The following is a 25,740-nucleotide window of genomic DNA, read 5'->3' as shown; positions in this document are numbered from 1 at the left end:
AATGATTGGTCGAATTAGTGATGAAGTGCTTCATTGATGGAAGGAGTTAGACAAATGTACACCCAATTCCATTTTTTTAATCTCATCTATAACATCTATGCCTAAGTTCAGGTCCCATCAAACTAGAAAACTAGGTTGAAAATGTAACATTTGCTTGAATGCCTTCAGTCACGGTGCAAATATACTGATCATTCTGGAATAAAATTACGAGTATTAACCCAAAGTATAGTATGAAATTCACAGCAAATACCTTAAAAACACGAGCACACAATTTTATCAATCACTTCCTATATTTTAGGCCTGTCTTTACTCGGATTCTGTTTGTTTCCCCTGCTCTGCTTGGCTTATCTCCTTGATGACCCCACTGGAGGTTCCTACACTGGAACTAGTTCTCTGAGATGCTCCTGGAGGCTGGATCCCAGCAGGTGCAGCAGTCCCCTGAATGATGCTTTGAGCAGCCTGCAGGTGTTTAAGCTGCTTTTGGTGCACTGGCAGAGAGACAAGGTCAGACAAGATCAATTATTTTTCTTTGCTTGTAAAAACACAAACACTTCTAATTTATATAAAGATTTATGGTGTATTTTTCATATGTTACTATTCTTTTATTCTGACTTTCAGAATGTGTAAACACACACCTCTTTGCCTGACATTGCTCTTCTTCACTTCTGGGACAAGAAAGCTGTACACAAGCTCTGACACTATTTCCTCTGACTGAAGGTTGTCCTGGCTGCTCCCACATACAAATTATATCTCAATATTATTTTTAGGTTAGAATTTCTTTGTAAAAAGCATCAGTAGAAATTTAAAGGTGTCATGTACCTTTCCTCCACAGAATAAACAATATCACTGAGCTCTTTGGCCTTCTTACGGATCTCCTCTCTGGCCTGCTGGTCAGCTACCTGCTCCAAGGTCTCCAATATGATGTCCTCTAAATACATATCCACACTTTCCTGGTGAACCTGTACCACCTGTGACACAGTAATGAGGACGATGAGCATTAAAAGATGTGTAATGTTAAAACATTACAAACTCATTTTCCCACTTGTAATAGAATAGAAATATAAAAATGTACATACTTGTCTGAAGATGTCATCCTCCTCTCTGCGCCTGCGTTCCTCCACCTGTCTCCTTCCACTCTCCTCAGCCTCTCGGCGACGACGCTCTCGCTCAGCCAGAAGTGCAAAAGCATGGATCCTGCGCTCCTCCTGAAAATGAATCAGCTCCTTGGACAAAGTGTCAAACACTTGCTCAAGCTCTGCACCTACCACTCTGGCATGAGATGCCTCTTCTTGAGAGATCTGCGAAAAAGAGGATGAAGAGGGTGATGAGATTTATGCTTCCAAACTTTTTGATAATGTGATTGTAAGAGTTTGCTGTGCCTTTAGTCTTTGTTGGTTTCTCTGTTTCTCCAGGGTCAACACAAGTTCTTTGTCAGCTTTCTGTAACTGCTGCTCCTCACTCTGGAGGGCATGGACTGTCCTTAGTTCCTGGATTAGCGCCTGTTGGTTTTCTTTGGCCTTAAACATCTGCAAAACAAGAGTTAGAAATTAACCTGAAGTGAAATTTGAAGTACATTAAAATTGCTGTAGCAACTTGAAAAATAAGACTGATTATATGCATGATCTCAAGCACACATACAGACCTCATACTGGATTCTTCTTCCTCTCAGTAATTTCTGCAGGTGGATTGCTGCAAACTCTGCCTCTTCATCTCCCTTAATACAGACATATACAGCACACTGGTTAGCAGATAGCATATATAACGCATGAGAAATAACAAATGACCAATCATGCAGGTATGGATTTACCTCTAGAGGTTGTTCCACTCTGGGAGTGACAGGACGAGGTTTTGGCTTCTTCTTTTTGACAAGAAAACGCAAGGACTTTTCTCTCATGTGTGCCTTCATCTCCTCCCTGTGGGTCTATGGAGCCAAGGTTTGTAAACTGCAGGTAGCAAAATCTTGAGTTATTTTGATTAATTTTTTTCTGCTTTACCTTGTATTCCTTAAATAGTTCCACTGCTTTGTTCACAGGGGCTTCGATCACATCATTGAGGACTTGAGGCTTGAAGACTGATGCCTCTAACTCTAGCAAGCCTGTGGTCAACATAAAATAGTTACCTTAAAAATAAAGAGATTTTGTAGTATTTGACGTGTTGTTTTGGCAACACTGAATTTTTGCTAAGGAGCATCTATATTCAAACCTTCATAAGAGATTAAGGAGTGGCTTGTAAACTTGTCACTGTCTGTGGAAAAGTTCCTGAGGGTCTGACGGACATATGTCTGGGAACCAGTGATGATGTCCCATCGCTGTAGCTTCCCCTCCACATTTTTCCTCTTAGCTTCCAGCTTTCTTAGTGCTACAGACAAATAAAACGTGAGGACTAGATGACAAGAAGTGAAAATCAACCCCTATCAATACAATAATCAATATTAGAGGATATCTTACATCTGACATAGTCAGTGTGAATTTTGTGTAACTTGGTTTCCTTGTTTTTTTGCTGCTCAGAATATATCCGGTTCAGTCGCTCCGTTGTGAGATCCCTCTGCGCCTCTTCTTTCTGCCTCAACAGGTCTTTCAGCACAGCAAAACGAGCCTCCTGTAACCTGGAACACAAGAAATAAAACGGTAGGTTTTGTATTGTAAAAAGTGATGGAACATTACACAGAGTGATTGTTTACAATGATTACTTGATAAGGCATGCAATAGGTACACAATTCTTAGTTTACACTTAGGTTAAATTAGGTTTTACAAACATTATACCCAACTAAACTAAAATAGTTCTAGCAATGTGGGTCATCAGTTTCACATATTAATATGCATTTACTCTACATACCTATATACTCTAGTGGTAGTGGGCTCTAGTGGTCCTTTTTTTAAGTAGCTTGTCAGAGACAGAGGGGGATAACATGAAGTAAAAAGCCCACAAGCTACGACTTAAATTTGGACAGAATATGTCAAGGTGCTTTAGCCTATGAGGTACATGCACAACCAGCTGAGCTATTGCCCCCCCTCAAAGTGAACTTTTATTTAAAAACATAAATGCACTTTTACCCACTTCTGTATTTCTCCTTCCCTGAAAGCCCACTGCTTGGCCTCCATCTCCTCCATCATACGCCTCCTCTTGTCGAGCTGACTCAAGTCATTTAGTGGAGGAAGGCTTGCCTCCCAAGCTCGCTTTGCACGTAACCGTTCTATCATTTCCACCTCAGCCAGGCCTGCTGGCAAACCATGACCTGAGGAGAAGTGACATAACATAGAGTGTGATAAGACTCATTCTGTTCCAATGACCAGGAGGAATCTAAAAATTTGTGGTGTTAATATGTTATTATTTGTTTCCAGCTATGGGATCATTTTATCTTGTACCCCAAGTCAAAGCTGCCAGTTGCAGAAGCTCTGAAGCAGTTGTCCCAGGCTTTACTGCATACTCAGGACTGTATGGATCGGTCTGTGTTTCATTCTCTCTATAGTCCGTCTGAACCCCCACAGTGCAGTGAGTGGGTTGTTGCTCATCATTTTTTCCATCAGTGGTTATAAAGTTCTTTCTGAGATGACACAAAGGTCAAAGCTCACAAAGAAAAAAATAATAGAGCAATAAATATAAAGATGCAAGAAAAACCTGGGGAACTCACCTTGGTGATGCCAAAATCAAATTTGGGGGAAACTCCTCTGCTAAGGGAATCAGTGGGCTAAAGAGAAAAGAACAGGGCACCAGTACCAGAAGCTTTACCAACATTTGCAAACATATACAGTCCAGCCAACAGAGAAGTTAGCTTATTGACATGGTGTTAAGATAGCAGCTGCTTAATGATCTGTCAAAATCAAGCTTCAGAATTCTGGCTAGCAGGTCAAACCGTTTTAAGTATTTCCAGTAATCAGCCCCGGTCACATGACCCTTCGTCCTTTTCAGCCTTGTCTGAGCATTTGGAATAAAGCTGACAAAGAGATAATCAAAAGTGACAACCTCAAACTGATAAACAACACCTTAACTGCACATTAAATACATTTAAATAAATGTGCTTTTTTTTACCCAGCCAGCTGTTGCAGCACCTCTCTGCGCTGTTCTGCATGTCCTCGCCAGCGATGATCAATAAAGGCTGGGACTGGATCTACAGGGTTCAGTTTGACAGTGTAGCGTGGGTTGTCACTAAACATAGACGCAAACTCAGGCACGCGCCTCTGAGTATGGAGAAGAGAAAAACTGTTAGGGTTTAATCAATTTCTTTTTAATATTCTAACACCAACAACAGAGGAGCTATAAAGTATTGACCCAAGGTAAGAGTTTGGAAGCTGGATAATGCAGGAGACAGCTTGTAAAAACAGGAACTTGAGGGAGACGAAATTATGGCCCGAGTTATGCTAATGATTAAAAAATTTAAAGAAAGCTGAGATATTTTAAAGGTATTGTCATATTATGTTAAGAGTAAACTCAAGAGAACAAATGCTGTCTTTGTGAATTATTCTAAGTTCTAATACTTGAAAAGAAGAGACTACATAATGAATAAAAACATTTAATCCTACATTCACAATTTGATGTAAAAGTTTAATTGGTACTGTAACAAAACAAAATTTGTGGCTTACGCTGTGAAACTGAATACGTAATATTTACTTACGCAATTAGCAACGCAACCTACAGCAAAAATGGACACAACTTACAAGTCGACCCTTCATCGCATAGACGCCCCTCCTGGTGTGGTCCAGCTCCGATGACACGGTGTACACCGGATCTGAGGCGAACAGTTCAGCAGACAGCAACAAGCTAGCAGATTTTTCAAACGTTAGCGTACGTTCAGGTATTTTTACTCACCGTATAAGTAGTCATAAGTCCGCTCCCGCGTCGCAGCTTCATTATCATAATGTTTCTTAGTGACCGTGTGGGTCAAAGAAGTACTCATTTTCTTTAAGTAGCAAATTAAACAATTAGGTTTTAACCCAACTTCTTACAGGAACAGCAATGTCCAAGCGTACCACTGTTACCATGGAGATGGTAAACAGACTGCGCGGACAAAGGAGGAGTTATCTCAAACGTCTTTTCCAGTGCGTGGAGTTGTAGCTAGGTCCACTCATGACCTGCTAAAGGCGTTTATTTATTTATCCTTGAGAACAAATAAGTCTTGAGGACAGTAATATTTCCTAAAGGGAGAAAATGAAAAGCAAATTACATGTACAGACAAAAAGACAGAAGTACAGACAGGAAATTAAATGTACAAACGTGCCACTTTTGGTCAGCTCTTTAATGCATTTGTTAGAGGAGAGTTGTCAGAATAAAATGAGTTGAAATTGTGTGAGGAAAAAACAAGTTTTACAACAAAAGGAAACCAGTATTAAACCACAGTCTGCAAAAAGCTTGCAAATCCACATGATCAACACATTATCAACTTTATGTTGTAGCAGAAGTGAATGTGTAGTATGAACCAATGTGTGTAGGTGTTGGTAGGACACATGAGGACGGACATTTATGCGGACAGAACGAGCTGAGGAATAAAGACGTGTTAGAGCTTCTCTTGTCCCCTGTCCTGGTGGCTATTGCACACTGCTCTACAAGGCATACTACATATGTGACTCCTAAAAGGAAAGATGTTTTGACACCAGCAAGAACCGCATTATGTAGGTTTCCGACTGAAGGTGCATCTACTGAGCACCATTAGTTTTTTCCATTGAAACAATCGTCCTCGCAGTCTGATTCAGTTAACCTGAAATGAGGTGTTTGAGTGTGTTTATTATGTAACTATTTTAGATTTTTTTTCTTATTTGATTTTCAGTTACATATGGCTTACCTTTTTAATTAATTAATTAATTAATTAATTAATTTATTTATTTATTTGCATGATTTAGCTTTAAACCTGCTTTTGGGTATGGCACAGTGGACCTTGTAACAGACAAATAATTTCTGAAGCTGCTCCTGAGTCCATCTAATGAATATTATGACAGAATCATGCCTGTTTTTAATGCAATGCTGCTCGAAGGCCTGAAAATGACAGGCATTCAACACTGATTTTTGTTGATGCAAAGTTCAGTCTCTATAATTTTATGTTGACCAGCATTATCTTGATATTGTTCTGTAAATTGTAGACTAAGTTTCTTGTAGGCTCTATCTTTATTAATGAGAAATCCTACTTCTCAAAGGTGCTCTTTCTTTTTGTTTTATTAATATTATTATTTACTTTTTATACTTGCAATATATACTGTACTTGTTAAAACATGTTCCTTCATATGTTTTAGTTTAAATTCACTTTCCCTCTGAGATTAGTTGCTTTTACCTTTACAGCTGACTTGAGGCTCATTGCTGCTGTCAAATTCGTCTAAATAAAAATAATAAAATAAAAGCCCTCAGTGTTTTGGAACAGGGAGTTTGCACAAGCCACTTTTAAACATTCATGGTTGCACAAAATGTTACTCACCACATTGAGGCACAATAATACCAAAAGATAGATACTATAGAAGAATAATAGTATTATAACAAAAAGCTACATATAAAGTATAAGCAGAAAGGGACACAATGAATACGACTGAGTTATAAAATGAGTTAACAAATCAAAGAAATAACAAAGTATTTGCATTTCTAAGGGTATTGATTGCATTTGTTTTTGACTGGAACTCCTTTATTGCTTTTTGGTTTGTGAGGTATTTATATTTAACCTCTTTTGAATCAATACTGCTTTGTAGTGATTTTATATCTTACGTTTCCTTAGAGCGTTTATTTATTTTGGGAACGGAAACTTTCACATGAGTCAGGCTATTTTATTGTGATTGGATTTATGATTGTCTGATTATCGCCCTCATCAGAAGCAATATCCTTTGACACCTGAAGCTGTGCGTGGTATCATGCCTGTGTTTTCTGCTCTTCGACAGGCAGGAATAGTCAAACCCTGTGCTTCCTCTCCTTGCCGTTCTCCTATGTTTCCTGTAAAAAAGGTCAGGGATGCGGGTGAGCCAGAGGAATGGAGATTTTGTCAGGACCTTCAAAGAGTCAACTCTGCGGTTCAACCCCGTGCACCATCAGTTCCGAACCCTTGCACGGTACTGTCTCAGATTCCACAGGATTCTTCTTGGTATAGTGTCTGTGATTTGAGTAATGCTTTCTTCTCAATCAGGATACATGAAGACAGCCAGTTCTGGTTTGCTTTTGAGTTCCTAGGTCAAACCTGGACCTTCAGTCGTTTGTGCCAGGGGTTCTGCACGAGCCCCACCATTTTCAACGCCGCCATGAGGGAAAGTTTGTCTGGCTTGGTCCTTCCTCCTGATACCACTCTATGTCAGTACATGGATGACCTTTTGATTGCTTCTAAAACACGTGAGGAGTGTGAGGAGGCCACTATTGCACTGTTGAAACATCTAGCTGAACAGGGTCACAAAGCTAGTCTGAAAAAGCTGCAATTTGTGCAGCAAACAGTTACATTTCTGGGTCATGTGATCTCCGCAGGTAGCCGTGCCATCTCTTCGAAGCGTGTGTCTGCTATCCAGAACATTCCTCGACCTCGCACTAAAAAACAGCTCATGTCTTTTCTGGGGACAACTTCCTATTGCAGGAATTTCATTCCTAATTATTCTATCATGGAAGCACCGTTGTCAGCACTCAGTCATGGTAAGGGACTGAGACCAGGTGATGCCATCTCCTGGAATGAGGATGCAGAACGTGCATTTGTTGATCTGAAGCTGGCACTACAAACTGCCCCCACTCTGGGCCTGCCAGATCCTGAGAAACCATTCGTTCAGGCAGTGGATGAGAGAAATGGCTCGATGACTTCAGTCCTGCTCCAGACTCACGGAGGTAAGTTACGCCCTGTTGCTTATCTCTCAGCTAAACTGGACCCTGTCGCTAGGGGCCTCCCGTGCTGTTTGCTCATCCTTGACAGAGTAACTTTTTGCCTCAACAGTTCTTTACCAGATCACATCATATATGGGGCAGTCAATATCAAGATGTAAGCACAAAGTTCACATACAACTTGCACATGCTAACCACATACATAATGGCTACCACATGTGTTGTCAGTTAAATCGCTGATCTACAAATCAGATCTTTGTGAGTTTTATGAAGCTTTAGGTTAAATTTAATTTGAAATGTGTAAAGTGGCCACACACATTAAAACCCCACAAAAAGAAATAGTGTCGAAATAGGGTGATCATGTGACTAGCAAGAAAGGAAGCTGGTGTTTTCAGAGATGAGACATCTTCCTATGTAAAAAAAAAAAAAAATGCTGACTCTTACGTCAAAAGTGGTTTGCAGAGGTGGAGCAACAACAACGAGAAGGCAAGAGGTTCATTTCTTACATCCTCATTTCTTTTTCAAAAAGGGTTTCAAGGATTTTCACAGTTTCAACCCCAAGATTGGTGAATTGAAGCTTAAAGAAAGCAAAACACACCAGCAGAGAAATGGTAGCACAGGAAAACACATGCATCTTCAGTTGATGCAATGGTGTGAAAATTAAAATAGGTCTTGTGTGGTGTGAGCGGCACTACTGGAACAAGTTCTCAAAGAAACCTAAGACGACCAGAGATGAGAGACAGGATGTGGACTTATGTCTTAATCACCTTTTTGTCCAAAGCATGGAGCAGAGATACAGGTTTGACACATTGACATATTTAATTTGCATGTGGTTATAATGTTGTCTATCATTTAAAATTTTCTGCTATTAAAACAAAAAAACTTCTAGTCCACAAAGAGTACCTTGAAAGCAACTGTCTTCATAAATAATGTCTTAGCTTGTCGTGGTACATAGACAGACCCAAGAGCAGAGAGAGCCTGTAAAAGTTTATTATCTTTGACGTGAGGCAGCAAGCAGGTTTATAGGTGCGTTAATCCAGTGTTGTGAGTAAATTGGTTGAGTCGCAGGCTTGTACTTGAGTGGGCAAGTATGCAAGCAGGTGACAGATAAGTTTTTCTGTGTCTCAGAGTCAGGGCAGTGAATTTGCGTATTTTAGAAAACCGTTGATTATTTTACGGAAAACATACAAACCAAATCCTTAACTACTAGAACTACTACTACCAGATTAACCACCTTGTTTGTTGATCTGCCAAGTGAGCACTTAAGAATGAATCAATACTCTCTGATAAAAAAAAAAAAAAGAATCATCATCTTACTAAGTTTTTTCTTCTGTTCACCTCCGTCTTTCTCAGGAACTAGTGGAAATCCTTCTGTGACCTCCAACACAACTTCTCCTAAGGTTTATGGTAAATTCCTTGCCCCATGCTTTTTTCCAACTACTTTACTTTGTGAGACGGAGATTGCAACATAGTTAATATAATAGGGTCAGAAAATAGAAAGAAAATGACTTAAAGAAGTATACGATTTTATTTATTTATTCATTTTTTTATTTAGTTTTTTATTTATAAGGCTGAAATGACTGGAAATGCTCTGTAAGAGGAAAGTGTGTCATTATTCTAGTGAAGATATTAACTATTATAAGTGAAAACACATTAGTTTCTATTTGTTTGAGCATAATTTAAAAATATGGTAGATTCATTTATGGGCCAGGTTTTGTGACATGAAGCAACCATTTATTTTTATTAATTCTAATATGCTTCAGTTACTTTTACCTGTGTTTTCTGTAGTATTTTATCTTTTAGTTTGTTTGCTTGATTAAAAGTTGTAGACTTTCTTTAAGAAATCTTAGTATTTTGTTGGTTAAAAGACATGTTTACTTTGTTTATTGTGTTATGTAATGATAATATATAAATAAAGTATTTAATTGTCCTAATTGTAAAATTCAAGTATGTTTGTTTTTGTCTTTCTAGTTTACAGAGAGACAGATTTCACTGTTGGAAGTAATGTTGACCTGACATGTAGCAATAAGACATGGAGTGATTTGATATTTGTTATCTGGGATATAAAACTGAAACACAGAGCTGAGACCTGCAGGATCTCAGGTAGCAATCTTGGTAAGAGCGGAGACACCTGCAATGATGGCAAGACTCTCCAAAACACTTCCAGTGTTCAGCCATACCTGCACATCCCAAACTTTTCAGCTGATGATGTGGGGATCTATACGTGTGAGTCGGTCTACAGAGGAGGAAATGAAAATTATGTCATCACAGTGACTGCCACAGGTATGACTTTATTATTTATTTCACCCTTACACTGACCGAAGGATTATTTGAGGTTCTGCTGTTTAACTTTATTCTACATGTGCCTCCAGCATGAGGTTAAAGGTTCATTTTAAGAAGTTGTTGTTCTTTTGATGACTTAAGCTAAAGTCTTAAATCCTCTATTTTTATCTTTCCCAATTTAGTTCCTCCTAAAATATCTGCTTGGTTAGAGTTTAAGCACAACAAGACGGTAGCAGTATGCAGCGCTGAAGGAGGAAATCCTGCTGCCAACATCAGCTGGACACACACAGGAAACACAACAGTTTTGACAGTGAAACATGAGACAGAGGGATATTTTACAGTAGACAGTACTCTGGAGCTCCCTGACACCAAGATTCCTGAAAACCTGACCTGTGTTATCAGTCACAAGTCCTGGGAAGAAGATCGGACTCTGGTACCAAAGTTTAAAGAAGGTCAATTTTCTACAAACGGGACAGAACAGGACGGAAAGATTTTAGGTTTGATTTTTTTTTAGTAAAATATCTTTTTATTGGGGGGGGGGGGGGGGCTCTAAGTTACATTTAATGTTTTTGGGTAAACATTGACAAAAGACTTTATATTATATTATATATATTAATGCTTATTGTCTGTAAACAGATATGAAATGTTGATTTTTATGACAGAGGTCTTTTACAGGGGTCCGTGACCCTTAAGGGTCTGGAGAGGTATTGCATAGGGGTCCTGAAATTTTTGACTGATTAGCCAGTTTTTTTTATATTTTTCATATGCCTGATGTAGGCTACATGTGCTCACACTTATGCCTGCATACTTCCTGTGCGACCCTTTTACCCAGTCCATACAGCAACAAGGGCGAATGTAGACCGCTCTGCTACAGCTTAGATGAAACCAACGTTTCTATTGTTACATGCAACACAAGAGAGGGCTGGACTCGTTCATTCAAGCCTCCTACACACAAAGAGGAGGTACCAACCCTGCTGCGGTGACAATCACAAGTCTGTATGTTACAGGCTGGATGTGTCAGGTTCCCAATGATTGGTCTGTTTAGTACCAGCTGACTTAGATCCCAAAACAAGGATGCATGCACCAATATTATTTAAAAATGAAGATACCTTTTTAAACTAAATACAGAAGAAAAATTAATGAAAAAAAAGAAAAAAACAAATAAACATAATTTTCTTCATCCAGGAATCTTGTGGAATCAGATCAGGATATTCTTGGCTGAAACACTGCAGCTCTTATCCACAACAGCCAACTACTGAGGCCAGTATATCATATCAAACTGTATAGACACTGTTATGAGGGAAAATTTATAGCTCTGTTACTCAGTCAAAAAACACAATGCAAACACAAGATATTTTCCTCCTCAGGTGGAAGGTGAAAAGTGTCAATATAGTCAATAAGAGTACTCTGCAGAAGTGTCTCTTTTCTAATTGTTGAGGCTGATGAAGACGCTGCGCTTCTGTACCACTCTGAGGTTTGACGGCTTTCAGTTGGTTGTGTTGTGATCTGTGTTGGAATTACGTTCATCTATCCGAAACATCTTTAAATGCACACAGAGCTGCTGCACAGTGGCAATGTCTGGGTCACCAAACTCACATAATGGCATTTTCACTGAGCTAAAGAAACTTAACAGTTACTGTACATGCAAAGTCTCAATACACATGCCAATCAGCTGTATGATGGTCTCTTATCCATCAATCCATTTAGGGGTCCTTGGCCTGAAAAACACTCGTCTATGACATTAATAACAACTCTGATCTCTCTGCAGATTATTCCTCCTTCCCGTGGATACGTGTCATTGTGGTAATCGTATTTTTAGGAGGATTCTTGCTTTATGCAGTAAAGAAACCCATAAAGTTAAGGTAAGTGGTTTGCTTAAACTTAACTTCATATTTTTACTGAGTCATCTTATTTGTGTGACTTTTCCCAGGCACAGTGGAACTGATTGGTACTTTGTCTTAAATGCAAAAACTGAATTGTTAAGAGTCCAATAGTGCTGTCACCTACAATGATGAATTATTGGGCGGCTTATGCTGCAGTATACATTTCTGGACAGTGTAATTAACATCAAGCTAATTAACAACAAGCTGCCCATCATGTCTCATGTGGGATGTTGTGTGCAGCTTTGTTAATAAAACTTTCATAAAAATGTTTGTTTTCTTTACTTTTTCTTACATTCTCCTTTGTCAGGTGGAAGAAGTAACATACCATCAAATATGGGGAAAGATTGTAGGAAATGATAAAAATGTGTGACAAAGGTTGAATGGTCTTCATCATCTGCACAAGGCCAAGATTTTGAAGACGGCCCAATTAATCTCGTCTGATCCTACACCACCAGTTTTGGACCAAAATGCTTTCACATTAGCTGTGAATATACTGTTGATGTAATAGCAGATGTATGGTTACTGCTGGCTGTGCAACAAATGTGTCGTGTAGGAATAAAAAAAGACATCCTTAAACCTTGACTCTTGACTTGACTACTGGAGGATACTGGGAACAACTTGTGCCAAGAGGAAACATAAAGAGACCAAATCAATCGTATCCATCTCTATGAGAGCCTAACAAATAGATGTGGATACGTTTTTCATAATATGTCTAACTTTAAAGCAGTTGTGTGATGGGCAGATGGCCTGTCCATGAATGTGCCCTTCATCTTGCCTGATGGCAGCTGCAAGAGCACATTTATGTGACCCTGAGTAAAATAAAGTGGGTATAGAAAATAGTTGGACTATTAGATGAATAATCACTATAAATAATAAAATAAAAACAAAACTTAATTTTTTGTGTCAGGTCTTAATCTACAATTATTTTCTTAGTTTATTGACACTTGCTAATTTCTCTAAACTCTTATTAAGTTCAGGGACCCAAAATAATTTTAGTTTCCTCTTTTTCTCCTCTTTTGTAAAATATAATGAAAATTTAGTTTAGAATTTCTTTTCTAAATATTGAACTACCTCATCTTATATTAATCTAATTAAGTGGCTGCTGGATATTGTTACTGAATTTCTCTGTCTTCATTCAGCGACACTGCCAAAATATCACCAGTAGCCTTTTAGTGTATGATGAATGAGCTGAAAAAGGTTTCATGTGGTCTTTAAGTGCTTTGTTTGAAGGCTACTAATAAGAAAAGTTTAAAGGCTTCTTTGATAATTAACAAGTCTCATGGTGGAATGATGAAAATGTCCACTAGATGGTAGCATTAGCATGTGAAAGGTGTTAGCTGGGACACAGTGGTGTGGTGGTTACCACCATCACCTCACAGCGAGAAGGTTCCTGATATGAAGGTAATTCTTTTTTTCTTTAATAATACTTTATCAATCTAAGTTGGGAAATTCCGTTTCTGCTTTTAACCCATCCTAGTTACACTGCTCCAAATCCCCACCCAGGAGCAGCTGCGAGTCAAGGGTCTTGCTGAGGGGCATCAAAATCCAGATTATAGATGATTTAATGAGTGCAGATTGTGTTTGTCATTAGTAATAAATAAGTAAGTAAGTAAGTAAGTAAGTAAGTAAGTAAAGCCTCTGAGTCTGCCAGAGGGAAGGCTGGTGAACAGGGAGTGTTCTGGGTGGGCGGGGTCATCCCAGATCTTTGTGGCCTGTTGGAGGAGATGGCTCATCTCCTCTAGGCGTGGGACTGGTGAACATTTTTCAGCAGAGCTGGCGGAAGTTTGTTCCTCCTCAGCAATCTCAGTAAAGAAGGGTTTTTTTAATAATGTGGGTGGTGTTCACAGTCCAGCCCAGGTTCTCAGAGATGTGCAGTCCAAGAAAATTGAAGTTTGTGATCTGCTCAACTTTTTCCTCATTGATGCTCAGGCCCAAGTGTGTTTGGTCCTTGACGTCCGGAAGTCAATGATGATTTTCTTTTGTCTTCTTGGTCTTAAGGTTGAGGTGGTTGTCACTGCACCAGGCCACCAGTGCTTGGACCTCCTCTCTGTGTGGTGCCACCTCAGCATGGTGAAGATATACTGTATATCTAGTAACAGCTATAGATACATATATAAGAGATGTACAGTTAAACTGAATTTCACTAACTTCATGACTTTTTTATTATTCAGCTCACAGATGCCTCACAGACTGCCTGAAAGCCAAGCAACAGTGCTCACTTCCAAGAGTTTTTAACACATTGCTTCAGCATTACTTATCTGACTAATGCATGACATGGCTTTTTTGAGACTTTACCTTCAGTGTTCTGCTTTTTAAGTTGTAACTTCCTACTTTTTAGCTATAGTTAGATCAGAATTAGGAGTTAGAAACACATGGCAATGGATACAATGACTGCACATGGTTTGGTTTAAATGTTAAGATTAAATGGTAACAATTAAATAAGTGTACATTTAAGGCTTCTTAATGCTGCCTTGTACATAATTATAACACAATTTTTAACTATGAATTGTGGCATTGCTGTTTTTGGATATGCGGATAAAAGTTTACTCTATTTTCTGGTGAGATGACGTCAATTTCAAGACAAGCCATTATGTTTTAGTTGTATGAAGCAGTGATGAAATAAGTCAAAGCACACAAACCAGGAACTGAATCTAAGATTAAAATTACTTTAAAGCACCAATACTTTAGAGAGTAGTTGATAAATGTTTAACAGCTTTACAGCTCTTTGTACAGCACCCCAATTTAACTCCTTCAAGACCTCAAAGTGGAATTGGTTATCTGTTTAATTTAATTTAATTTAATTTAATTTAATTTAATTTAATTTAATTTAATTTAATGTTTTTTCAATTCTGTTTTTTTTAAATGGCTATTTACATATAAACTCAGAAAATTTTATATCAAGATGATATGCATTCAATAAATAAATAACACACCTAGAAAGAAAAAAACAACAAAACAACCACAATCCCAAATATAACGATGACCCATGCCTTCCCATTTTGTATTATCCTCCCAAAAATCCTTGAGGTTCATCTATAGTCAAAACCAAACCTCTAATGCTGACTGAAAATATAGGTCTTCAAAGCTACCACTTTCCAAAACCTGGCCACTTTACATTTACTTTAATCAGCTGAAGCCTCATGGAAATTACATGTATTTCTTATGTAGACATTGTATTGGATTTGCTGATGGTTAGGATAATTTAATGAAATGAAATGAAATGAAATTAAATTAAAATGTTTACAAATGAAAATTTTTACAAATTAAATTTATAAAAATTCTATGTCCAGGATTGATTAATAAAAGTATTCCTGTCTGCAAAAATTAGAATTTTTTTTATAGTAGAGCTGAAATGAAGGCAGGCAAGTTTTGTATTTGTATAGCACATTTCATCTAACTATCTACACAGAGACAGGCAACTAGATTTTGATTGTTTTAATAAGACTTAACATGATGTTCTAAGAAAAACAGCATAATTTCTTGAAATAAGTTGTATCAATCTTTTACTCAATTACTAATTACTGTGAGGAAAAATGTTGTTTATTTTTTTTTAAAGACACATTACTTAAATTTCCAACCTTAAAACTCCACATTTTAGACTTGTTTGATGGCACAGTGACATCTGTTATGTGCATTTCTGGAGCTGTCACTGCCCAGATGAAAAAAATACACTATACAACTTTTTTTTTTATCCGGGGCAGTGTGTCACATTGCAGCCAAGTTTTGCTTTACGCATCACATGCTAGCAAATGGATATTAACACACCGGCCATTTTAAATGTGAGCCATGGCTGATTCAGCTAAGAAACGCAAAAAGCCATTAGGAAGAGAAGAAAAGAAAGAGAGAAAGGGACAGGACAAGAGATAAGACAAGAATCAAGATAAGACTGTCTTTTACTGGCTCAGAGTACAGGTAGGATGCAGGATGGATGCTGAATTAGCTGTCAATAGGGGGCCCATCACTGAGAAACTTGTAAAGGTTCTGTAGCGTATGTTAAAGGCCAAATTAAATTTATTGGGTAACAGAAGGGCCAACAGATGATCTAAATATGATATGGGAGAAGAATGAATCCCCTTCAAAAACACAATTTTTTTTGTATGACTTGCTCCACAGTCTCCCATGATATGGGATAACATGGACTGCAAATCTCTTGCAGTCTGACTGTATTGCCATTTATAAATTATTGCCACTAATTGTAAAAATTACATACACTTCACGATTAAAACTATGTCAACTGACTGTGCAAATGTAACCGCACTGTTGCTTGCAAGTTTTATCATTACTTGAATACATTCAAATCGATATTATCACATGCCAGCCAAGCATAAAACCAACAGCTTGTCATCAACAGTCTTGAAGAAAATCAAAGAACTATGCTGACTGGAAAACAATTTGTCAACCTCAAACAAATCAGCATTACTGGTTGAAGTATGTAATTGTTAACCGCTGTCATTTTCCCCCGAACTGCATCCTCTATCAGTAGAGGCCCATCTTCATTAAAGCTTGACTCATAGGTTAGCTGCTAAATTGCTGTCACTGTTGAGAGCAGTTACAGTAACAGACTGACTGACAGTGTCCTAACTTTAAACCCAGTGAGTCTTTATTTCCACTCTGCCTGCAGAACATTCAGGTAACAGTCATTGTGGAACTTGGACACATCTAGACACATGGTAACTGACAACTAGTGATGTGTTCACGTTTGTTGGCATGCGTTTCATTTTCTGTGTCCATCACTGATTTTTTTTTTTTCTTTTCTCTGTAGCTTTATTACTCATTTTACACATCATGTCAAAACCATGTTGACCCCATTGCAACATCCTCATACATGCTTGGCCAGTAAAATAAATAAATAAATAGATAAATCATTCATTAGAGTTAAATGTTAACAAGAAATAATTAATGAATAAATTAATTTACAGTTAAAGTGTAACTATCTTGATACCTTTACATTAATAAAACCCATTTGAATACATTTTTGTTGTTTTTGTTGCTCGGAAGTTTGTGCTTTTGTGCATTAATACAGTTTGTTTGATCCCTGTGTTAGCTACATGAAATTCTGCTTGTCAGTATGTTCTTTCCTTGCCTGTCTGTTTATTTCCTCTTTGTCTATAGTCTATCTTATAAGATAAGCTGCTCATGAAGCCATTGTAATATTAGTCATTTGTCTGTGAGTATTATGTCACAGTGCAGTTTCTTAATTATTTAAAGTCAGCTAGTGATGCTAACCATGGCTAACTTGGCTAGCTTACAAAGACTTGTGCTTTCCACATTTGGTGGGAATACTGATGCCAACAAACAAAAGAAGACCAGTGTGGATAGCGTTGATTGTTAAAGTATTTTAATACAAGGAAATAACCCTGTCAAAACACCATTTTCTACTGTCTAAACAGTTTCAGTTTTTATGTATTTATACAGATCACCAAACAGACATAGGCTAAGATGCGTTCTATAAAATGGGGCCATGTTTGAAACCTAATTATGTTTATTTACTACGTAATGGTATGTTTCATAAAGATATGTCAAATGTCGATGAGATGACGTATCTTTTAAAACATACATGTGTTTCTTCTTTCACTCTGTTTTAATATAATTACCATAACTGAAATATCTATTCTTTGAAGAAGTCAGTTAACTGACTTAAATTTTCTGAAATATAATGATTTAGTTGATTTAATGTTTCAGTGTCTGGTTATATTTGCACCCCTTAAAAATGTCACCATCAATCAAAACCTAATCAACTTCAAGTTGGATATAGGGAAAATGCAGGTAAGCAGATAAATTTAAAATGAAAAAAGGTGTAAATCTGTAAATGCTGCATGTGTGGTTTCATTCTTACAACTCTCTTTTATTGTTACACCTAAGAACATGTTTGAGTAGCCAAAGAAAGCTTGACTTTGACATCAACAGGAAGCTGGCACTATCAAAGGGAAATGGTGCATACACACATGCACATAGATGAAATGTGACATGGAGAGCATGCTTCTCCTTTGTTAGTCTTTTTATAAGTTTTATAAGAGTTTTCTTCCCTTTTTTGGGTGTGGATGTTTGGATGAGCAAACATTTCTTCATAGCTTGGTTGTTTTGTAATTCTTTGGAAGAAATAGTTCCACATGTATGAAATCTGCCAGCTCACAGTCAGCTGAAATTCAGCTGCCCAAATGTAAAATAAACAGTCTAATATTAGATGTCAGAAAAAGAAGAACAGCAGTCGGAGCTTGCTTATAACCTAGATTTATAGAGATGGTACTTCCTTATTAGTGTCACACTGTTTTCAGATCCTAAAATCATCCACTTTTTGAGGTTTTGAATAGTTGTTCATATCAGTCAGCTGGGATTTTTTTTAGCGAATTGCCTTAAGATTATTTAACAAGAGGATTTCTTTAATTTGTATTGTTGGTATGGATGTAGATCACGACCTGTTTTCAGTTGTTTTTTTTTTGTGGTAAACATGATCAAACTGAGAGCAAATACAAGAAAAGGAAAGCTATTCTCACATACCAGATATATGGAACAGTTAATATCAAGTTGTCTCACTGCAAGATGCACTTATGAGCCACAAAGTTCACATACAGCTTGCAGATGCTAACCACATACATAATGACTACAACATGCACTGTTTTCAGTGAAATCTCTCATCTGCAAATGCAGGCTCGAGTCAGTAATAATATCTGCACCCACATCAGCGATGCATATCGGCAACTCAGTTTAACTTCTTACACCAGCAAATGATAGACCACAACCAACCCAGCATTGCGCCTACTCAGCAGAAATCATTTCTTCTCTGAAAATGTTCATTCTTTCCATCTAATTCTACAAACCTAACATGGCTTATCCTGCCTATACCAAAAAGACAAACCAAAGAATAGAAGCACTTCCCAACATGTTGGACTCACAATCTCAGTTCTAAAAGGCTCTAAATATTCTGCACCCCTGCCCACCAAAATGATAAGATTTAAGATAATCATGTTATGGAAACTTTTTAGTGTTGTGCACAGGGTAGCAAGACATTCAGCCAGAGGATATTTGGCAATTAAATTCATGTTGGATTTGTGTGAAGGCACAAAACATTACTGTAAAACAGGTATGGTTGTATGATAAAAGAAAATGATCCAATACACCATGTATGGAATTAGTTAAAATCCCTTATTTTTCCAAGCTTAATCCATTGTTGGTAGGTTTGTTCATATGAGATGCTTGTCTTAGGTTCTTCCACAACATTTCTATTGGATTTAGTTCAGGACTTTGATGTGGCCATCACAAAAAATTAACTTTAATATTTTAAAACATACTTTGGCAGAGTGACTATGAGGTTGGGGCTGTTACTTTCTGTATGATTCACTTGTTATTAAAAGCCAACTGATGAACAGATTTTATTTTTCAGTGTGATAAAATGTAAAATTTCAATGTAGGTTCATGAAAAAATACATTTGTACATTCTTGCTACTAATGGCATTTCCACTTGTACACATTTGCGGCATTAAGCCTCCGACCTTTATTCAAAGTATTGTTTGTTTGAGTCACAGCCTTCACAAACTTTTTCTCAGTCCCTTTGCTTTTCTACTTCTGGCATGACCTATTTTCTACTACATTTTTCCCTGCTAATGCACTTTGAGCTATGAAATGTATGAAAAGTGCTATATAAATAAACACTGACTGGGATTGACTGATAATGTTTGCGGTTAGGTGAAAAAAAGAAAAAAAAAGCATGGTTAAGGTGTGCAACAGACTATGAGGTTTTAGATTCAGTTGATGGCATTCCTGTCAAATGGCTTGGCACTACCTGCCACAAGACGTTTGAATAATATAACATTACAACATATATAACATTGTGAAATATGTCATTGTTCATGACAAAATAGTTAGGAGTAGGATCAAATAGCTGAACTGCGAGGCAGGCGGGAGAACCTAATTGGGACTTTATTAATCAAACAGAAAGTGCTGCTAAGGCAACGGGGACAAGAAACTAAATTTGAAACCGATCAAGGCAAAGTTCAGGTGAAAACTTAAGATGGACTGACAAATGAAAACTCACTGATAGAGACAAGTGTGACAACGATTCAACAAAATACAAAATAAACTGGGCATAAGTTACCGAGAGATGATGAGCGGGTGTATGTTTATATTTAAAGTTTTTTGTGAGACTCTGTGGCATTTTTCTTTAAAAATGTGCTGGTATAATAAGAATAGATTATTACAAAGACAGTATCCATCCTGACTCAGATCCGGCAAAACAGGCCCAAACCATGATATTATCACCGCCATTCCGCACAGCCGGAATTCATTTTAACAAAGCAATGCGTTACCACAGTTGTCCCCACTTATAACAAAAGATTACAGATGAACTGCTGTGTCATGGTCTGACCTCGTCCTTCTAACAAATTGCTCTTCAATCTTTTCCCAATGGCAAACTAACTAATATTAATGGAAACCATATAAACTGTTAATGGTTAAAAGCAACCATGGATTTGTTCATTCTCCTTTCCTTCATTTGTACAAAATCTGACAATGGATTGGTGGAATCAAACTTCTAGATAAATGATAACCTAAACAACAACAACAAACAACTCTTAAAAAAAAACATTTTTACTGATTTCCTACAAAATTTCATGTTTGTATCATGATTCACTTCCAAACATACATGTAGTATAAAATCATACAAGGGATGAGTTTTAAAATGAACCTTTTTGTCTCATTTTTTAAAATTGTGTTCCCTTTCTTTGCCTTTATGACCTTTGCAATACTTTAAATAAAATTTATTCTGAAATATATATATCTTTTTAAATGCTCACAATTGTTAAAGCAACACAGCAATGAAGGCGCTGTTTTTGTTCAGTTCATCTCCGCTTCATAGTTTTGTCTAGCTTCATATCTTCATAAACACTTTTGAAAGAGGATGATCATGTGACTAAAAAGAAAGGAAACTGCTGTCTTAACGTCTGAGACATCTTCCTGTGTGGGAGAAAAAAGGCTGATGTTTGAGTGGAAAGTGGTTTGGAGAGGGAGAAGAGCAAAAAGAAGAAGGGAGGGATTAATTTGTCACACATCTTATATATTTCTTTTTCATAAGAGGTGTCAAGTATTTTGACACAGCTCATCTGGATGGGAAGGAGCAGCAGCTTTACTTGAACCCTTGTTGAGCTTGTTGACCATAAACAAAAGAAAATGAAATGATATAAGTAAGGAAAGCCTATGGATCTTGATTGGTTGTGAATTTGTAAAGACTAAAATAGATGTTATGTGGTGTCAGAGGCACTGCTGCAGCAAGTTTACAAAGGAACCTGAAGACGAGGAGAAATGAGAAACATGATGTGGATTTATATCGTGATCATCTTTTTGTCCGAGGCATGGAGCCGGGATACAGGTTTGAAACATTATTAAACTTGCATGTGGTTGTAATGTTGATAATTTTAAAAGATTCTACTTTTAATACTAAATGCATTAGGCCCACAAAGTGGACCTTAAAAGGAGTTGTCCCTGTGGATTATTTTTATTTATTTTACTGGAACAACTGTGAAAGAAGTAATGTTATAGTTGAACAGACCTTTAAGTTCTAAGTGTGTGAAAACATGAGCGCGTACATTCAGTTATCATGTAGTTGAAAAAGTAATGAACTGAGATTTCTTTTCAACTGTAATGACTCATAACATAGATATGCTGTGGAAACTACATGCAGGTGGGCACATCCTGAAGCTGACACGGAAAAATAAATGTTACATCAGAGACGTTTCAAAAGCTAGCCCCACATTTTCTGAATGAGCAAATGGCATGCTGCCTCACGCTTCTGCAGTGGAAATCATGGTTTCAGCTCTGAGTAACGTCATGATGCAACTTTTCTCCATTGTGGGGTCTCTTACGTGTGGTTTTACTATCCCACCTCAGTGTACAGTGTTAGGCCAACAACTGTAAGAGATAAACAAGCGTCAGTCCCCATATAACTCAGCAGTAAACACTGTGTTGTGAGAGGCGGTTATCGTTAGCTTGTGGCATTACTGTTAGCTACAGTATTGCTCCAAGTTTCTTTTAAATTAGCATAACAACTATATATGAGATTTAAGTTTTACAATGAGCTTTAAATCCTTGAGATGGCTTTGTTTTGTGTCTTTCATAATTGTTATTCAGATCTGCTGATTATAAGTCTTCTACAATAATAAGTAAATCCCTTCTCACCTTCATTAACTCACAAACTCATTACCTAACAGAGCTAGTACTAACAGATGAAAGATTTTGTTTGCTGCTCTGCTGATTGAGCTCTTCAGAATGAATCACAACTAAAACTAAAATCACTCTATTACTAACTTTTTTCTAACATCCACCTCCGTCTTTCTCAGGAACTAATGGAAACTCTTCTCTGACCTCCAACACAACTTCTCCTAAAGTTTATGGTAAATTCTTTTCTCAGCCTTCTTTCCAACTACTTTGCTTTATTTGATTTATTAATACAATAAACATTAAAAAAGGTCTGAGAACACAGAGAGTGACTAAGAAATATACATTTTGTTTTTCATTATTTTTTGTATTCATGAAGCACTTTAAATCTGAAATGATTGGAAATGTCTCAAGTAAAGTTTGTTTTCCTAGAAAAGAGAAGGTGTTTTTTCATTAAAGATATTAACTATTAAAAGACCTTATTCCATGTCTGTCAACTTGAAACAAACAACAGAAAAAGCATCTTAAAACGCACATTTAACTTTTACTTGTTAGAACACAATTTTATTTCTATATTTTCTAGTTTACTTGTTTTAGACAGAGTGTAAGAGAGATGATTAAAATGTCTAATAAATTAATAGATAGGCCTAAGTTGAAAGTAACTATATAATTTTATAGACATTTCAGTTTTATACCTGTGTTTTCTTACATATTATTATACCTTTTAGTTAGTTTTCTCAATTATTAATTGTATCATTTGTTTGTTAAATCTCTACTTTTGTTTGATTTTACATTTTGTTAGCATTTAACCACATTTTTATTTTGTTTTTACATGTTTGTTTTCTTCTTTCTAGTTTACAGAGAGGCAGATTTCCCCGTTGGAAGTAATGTCAACCTGACATGTAGCAATAAGACATGGAGTGATTTGATATTTGTTATCTGGGATATAAAACTGAAACACAGAGCTGAGATCTGCAAGATCTCAGGTAGCAATCTTGGTAAGAGCGGAGACACCTGCAATGATGGCAAGACTCTCCAAAACACTTCCAGTGTTCAGTCATACCTGCACATCCCAAACTTTTCAGCTGATGATGTGGGGATCTATACGTGTGAGTCGGTCTACAGAGGAGGAAATGAAAATTATGTCATCACAGTGACTGCCACAGGTATGACTTTTTATTTCACCCTTACACTGACCGAAGGATTATTTGAGGTTCTGCTGTTTAACTTTATTCTACATGTGCCTCCAGCATGAGGGCACAGTTATAGTTGATTTTGTGTTGTTGTTGAACTGTTAATGACTTAAGCTAGAGTCTTATATCCTGTGTTTATCTTTCCCATTTTAGTTCCTCCTAAAATATCTGCTTGGTTAGAGTATAAGCACAGCAAGACGGTAGCAGTATGCAAAGCTGAAGGAGGAAATCCTGCTGCCAACATCAGCTGGACACACACAGGAAACACAACAGTTTTGACAGTGAAACATGACACAGAGGGATATTTTACAGTAGACAGTACTCTGGAGCTCCCTGATACAAAGATTCCTGAAAATCTGACCTGTGTTATCAGTCACAAGTCCTGGGAAGAAGATCGGACTCTGGTACCAAAGTTTAAAGAAGGTCAGTTTTCTACAAACGGGAGAGAACAGGACGGAAAGATTTTAGGTTTGATGTTTTTCTTTGCTTTGGGTTGACTGACTTATTTTTCCATAGCATTTATTATTTGTAAATCGTTGCAGCGAGGATGTCCATAACCTTTCTAACTTACCTTTGAACTCTCTGCAGGACTCCCTTTTTGGCAAGCTGTGGTTTGTGTAATCGTTGTATTATTGGTGGGAATTTCAATTTTTGCACTAAAGAAACTAAAAATATTCGGGTAAGTTGTAAAATTTAATAATAAGCATTTTTCAGATCTTGGAATTACATATATTTTAATAATAATTAAATAATTCAGCTTGTTTTTGTAACTTTTGACAGAAAATGTCAACAGACAGATACAGAACCATCCAAACCCCCACCGGTAGGTAATTTTTCTTTTAAAGTTTGGAGCCTCACCACAATTAGTCCGTTTTTACTTCTGTCAACACTTTCTTTTCTCTTTTTTCAGATAGAGGATGTGGGGGAAGTGGAGCCCTATGCTTGCTATATTCAACGTGTAAACTCAATATATAACTAGTCTGCAGACATACGCATGAAAGTTCTGCACATGCATCACATTTACATACTTAGATGCATGCACTGGGACTTTGTGGAAAACAGAAGAGTGCGAAACTGAGAATTGGTGAAGTAGTAAAAGATAAGAGAGGAGTGAGATCAAAGGCATCCATTAAGAGAGGGAAGCCTTTCAGTTGAAACTCGTCCTACCAGACTGCATAGACTGATGGAACAGGGGATGTACCCAGTGGCTTCTTTTCACAGCAAATCCTGCCCACTGCTCTCTGTGAGTGGGTCTAATGGAGAACATTAACAATTACTACAAGCTTTGAGCCACCAAACTGGAAAGAATGGCATTGTATGCCAGATGTAGGATGGGATTAATACAGAACTACAGACTTTTGTTTATGTTGATGAAATACCTAATTGCACTTATTTATAAATCCACCAGGAAGACATCTTCATCTTTTAATGTATTCTCACTGGAGTCAGCCCAGTAAGACCAGAGAACTTGTGCAATGTAGAAATACAGTTACCTGAAAATAATGTAGATAATATTATTCATAGCTTTATATTTCAGTGTATAATTATGTAATTATGTGTATTAAAATACATTCTAACAACTAATCGTTTGTTGCTCTAATCAGGTTCTGTAGAAACGGCACTAATAACAACAAATACTGACTGAACATTTGCAGGATGTGTAAGGGTAAAGTGGTGGCAGATGTTTTTCATTATGGTTTATTGATATTTAAAAAGATTAAGTGTTGAGATGACCTTTATATTTTATATTCTTTGTAGAAAAACAGCAAATAAAGAACTGACTCCTGTTTTAAATCTACCTTTGGTCACATTTTTGATAAACATCGACAAAATGGACCTTCAAATTGAAAGGTGGGTTTATGAATTTGGCCTACTCACACTCATATAATGACTATAAGTCTATTTAAAAGAAAACTAAACTTAGGAGGGTGGGGGAAAAATGGACTGTTCTGCCCTCTACTGGTAGGTGTCAGAGCATAACCAACTTTTCTGTTGCAACATAAAACTGGCAAGAGACAAAAAATACTGTTTCTCTTTGCAAAATACCCCCCCCCCCCCCCCCCCCCCCCCCACACACACACACACACACATAAAGTATACTCACTTTTTCAATTTTTCTTGCCAGAACTTCTTTCTTTCTTCGTTTCTTTTAAGCTGAAAAGAGTTTGCTTGGTTTTATCTCAGATTGCTGCTCATGCATGATATTTGTTCATGTTTTTATTTGCATGTGGGCTGGTAGCATGTAGCCAATTTAAGCAAGAGAAGTGTTTGCAGTAAAAACAAACAAGAACAAAGTGAACCAAATTGCTTACAAGTGTGAATCTGAGTTGCACGTCCTGTTCTTACTTTTGTGTCGCTCTTATTAGTTAATAGCTGAGAAGTCTAGCGTAAAAACTCATTTAAATCTTGCAGCCCGGGTTTGAATAAGTACGATTTCTCTCTGAATCATAAATTATTCAGCTTGTGTCTCT

General features: G+C 37.1%; 2 protein-coding genes across 11 annotated transcripts; one reads left to right on the top strand and one right to left on the bottom strand.

Moving 5' to 3' along the window:
- Positions 1-57: 57 nt before the first annotated feature.
- cfap91 (cilia and flagella associated protein 91) lies at positions 58-4,894 on the bottom strand. Its single transcript, XM_042001555.1, has 17 exons — positions 4,807-4,894; positions 4,656-4,726; positions 4,030-4,178; positions 3,854-3,934; positions 3,632-3,688; positions 3,366-3,544; positions 3,058-3,235; positions 2,448-2,605; positions 2,203-2,358; positions 1,995-2,095; positions 1,808-1,921; positions 1,643-1,714; positions 1,380-1,526; positions 1,077-1,298; positions 820-968; positions 636-727; positions 58-488 (listed from the first exon to the last, which is right to left on the bottom strand). The coding sequence occupies exons 1-17, from the start codon at positions 4,892-4,894 to the stop codon at positions 307-309; spliced, it is 2,196 nt and encodes a 731-aa protein (XP_041857489.1). The 3' UTR covers positions 58-306.
- si:ch211-214p13.9 (cell surface glycoprotein CD200 receptor 1) lies at positions 2,352-25,646 on the top strand. Of its 10 annotated transcripts, none has more exons than XM_042001548.1 (9): positions 2,352-2,627; positions 6,915-7,019; positions 7,138-7,770; positions 9,118-9,171; positions 9,736-10,047; positions 10,230-10,499; positions 23,858-23,948; positions 24,050-24,092; positions 24,180-25,646. In XM_042001548.1, exons 2-9 carry the CDS (start codon positions 6,941-6,943, stop codon positions 24,246-24,248), a joined length of 1,551 nt encoding a protein of 516 aa, XP_041857482.1. In that variant the 5' UTR covers positions 2,352-2,627; positions 6,915-6,940; the 3' UTR covers positions 24,249-25,646. The 10 variants fall into 10 exon arrangements, with proteins under 10 accessions (XP_041857482.1, XP_041857481.1, XP_041857480.1 ...); XM_042001547.1 differs by having other exon boundaries at positions 7,094-7,770; XM_042001546.1 differs by having other exon boundaries at positions 6,852-7,019; positions 7,094-7,770.
- The last annotated feature ends 94 nt before the right edge of the window (positions 25,647-25,740 follow it).

The sequence above is a fragment of the Melanotaenia boesemani genome, chromosome 12 (assembly GCF_017639745.1).
Source record: "Melanotaenia boesemani isolate fMelBoe1 chromosome 12, fMelBoe1.pri, whole genome shotgun sequence".
In the NCBI taxonomy this organism is placed as follows: domain Eukaryota; kingdom Metazoa; phylum Chordata; class Actinopteri; order Atheriniformes; family Melanotaeniidae; genus Melanotaenia; species Melanotaenia boesemani.
This window is presented reverse-complemented; position numbering and strand designations above follow the sequence as displayed.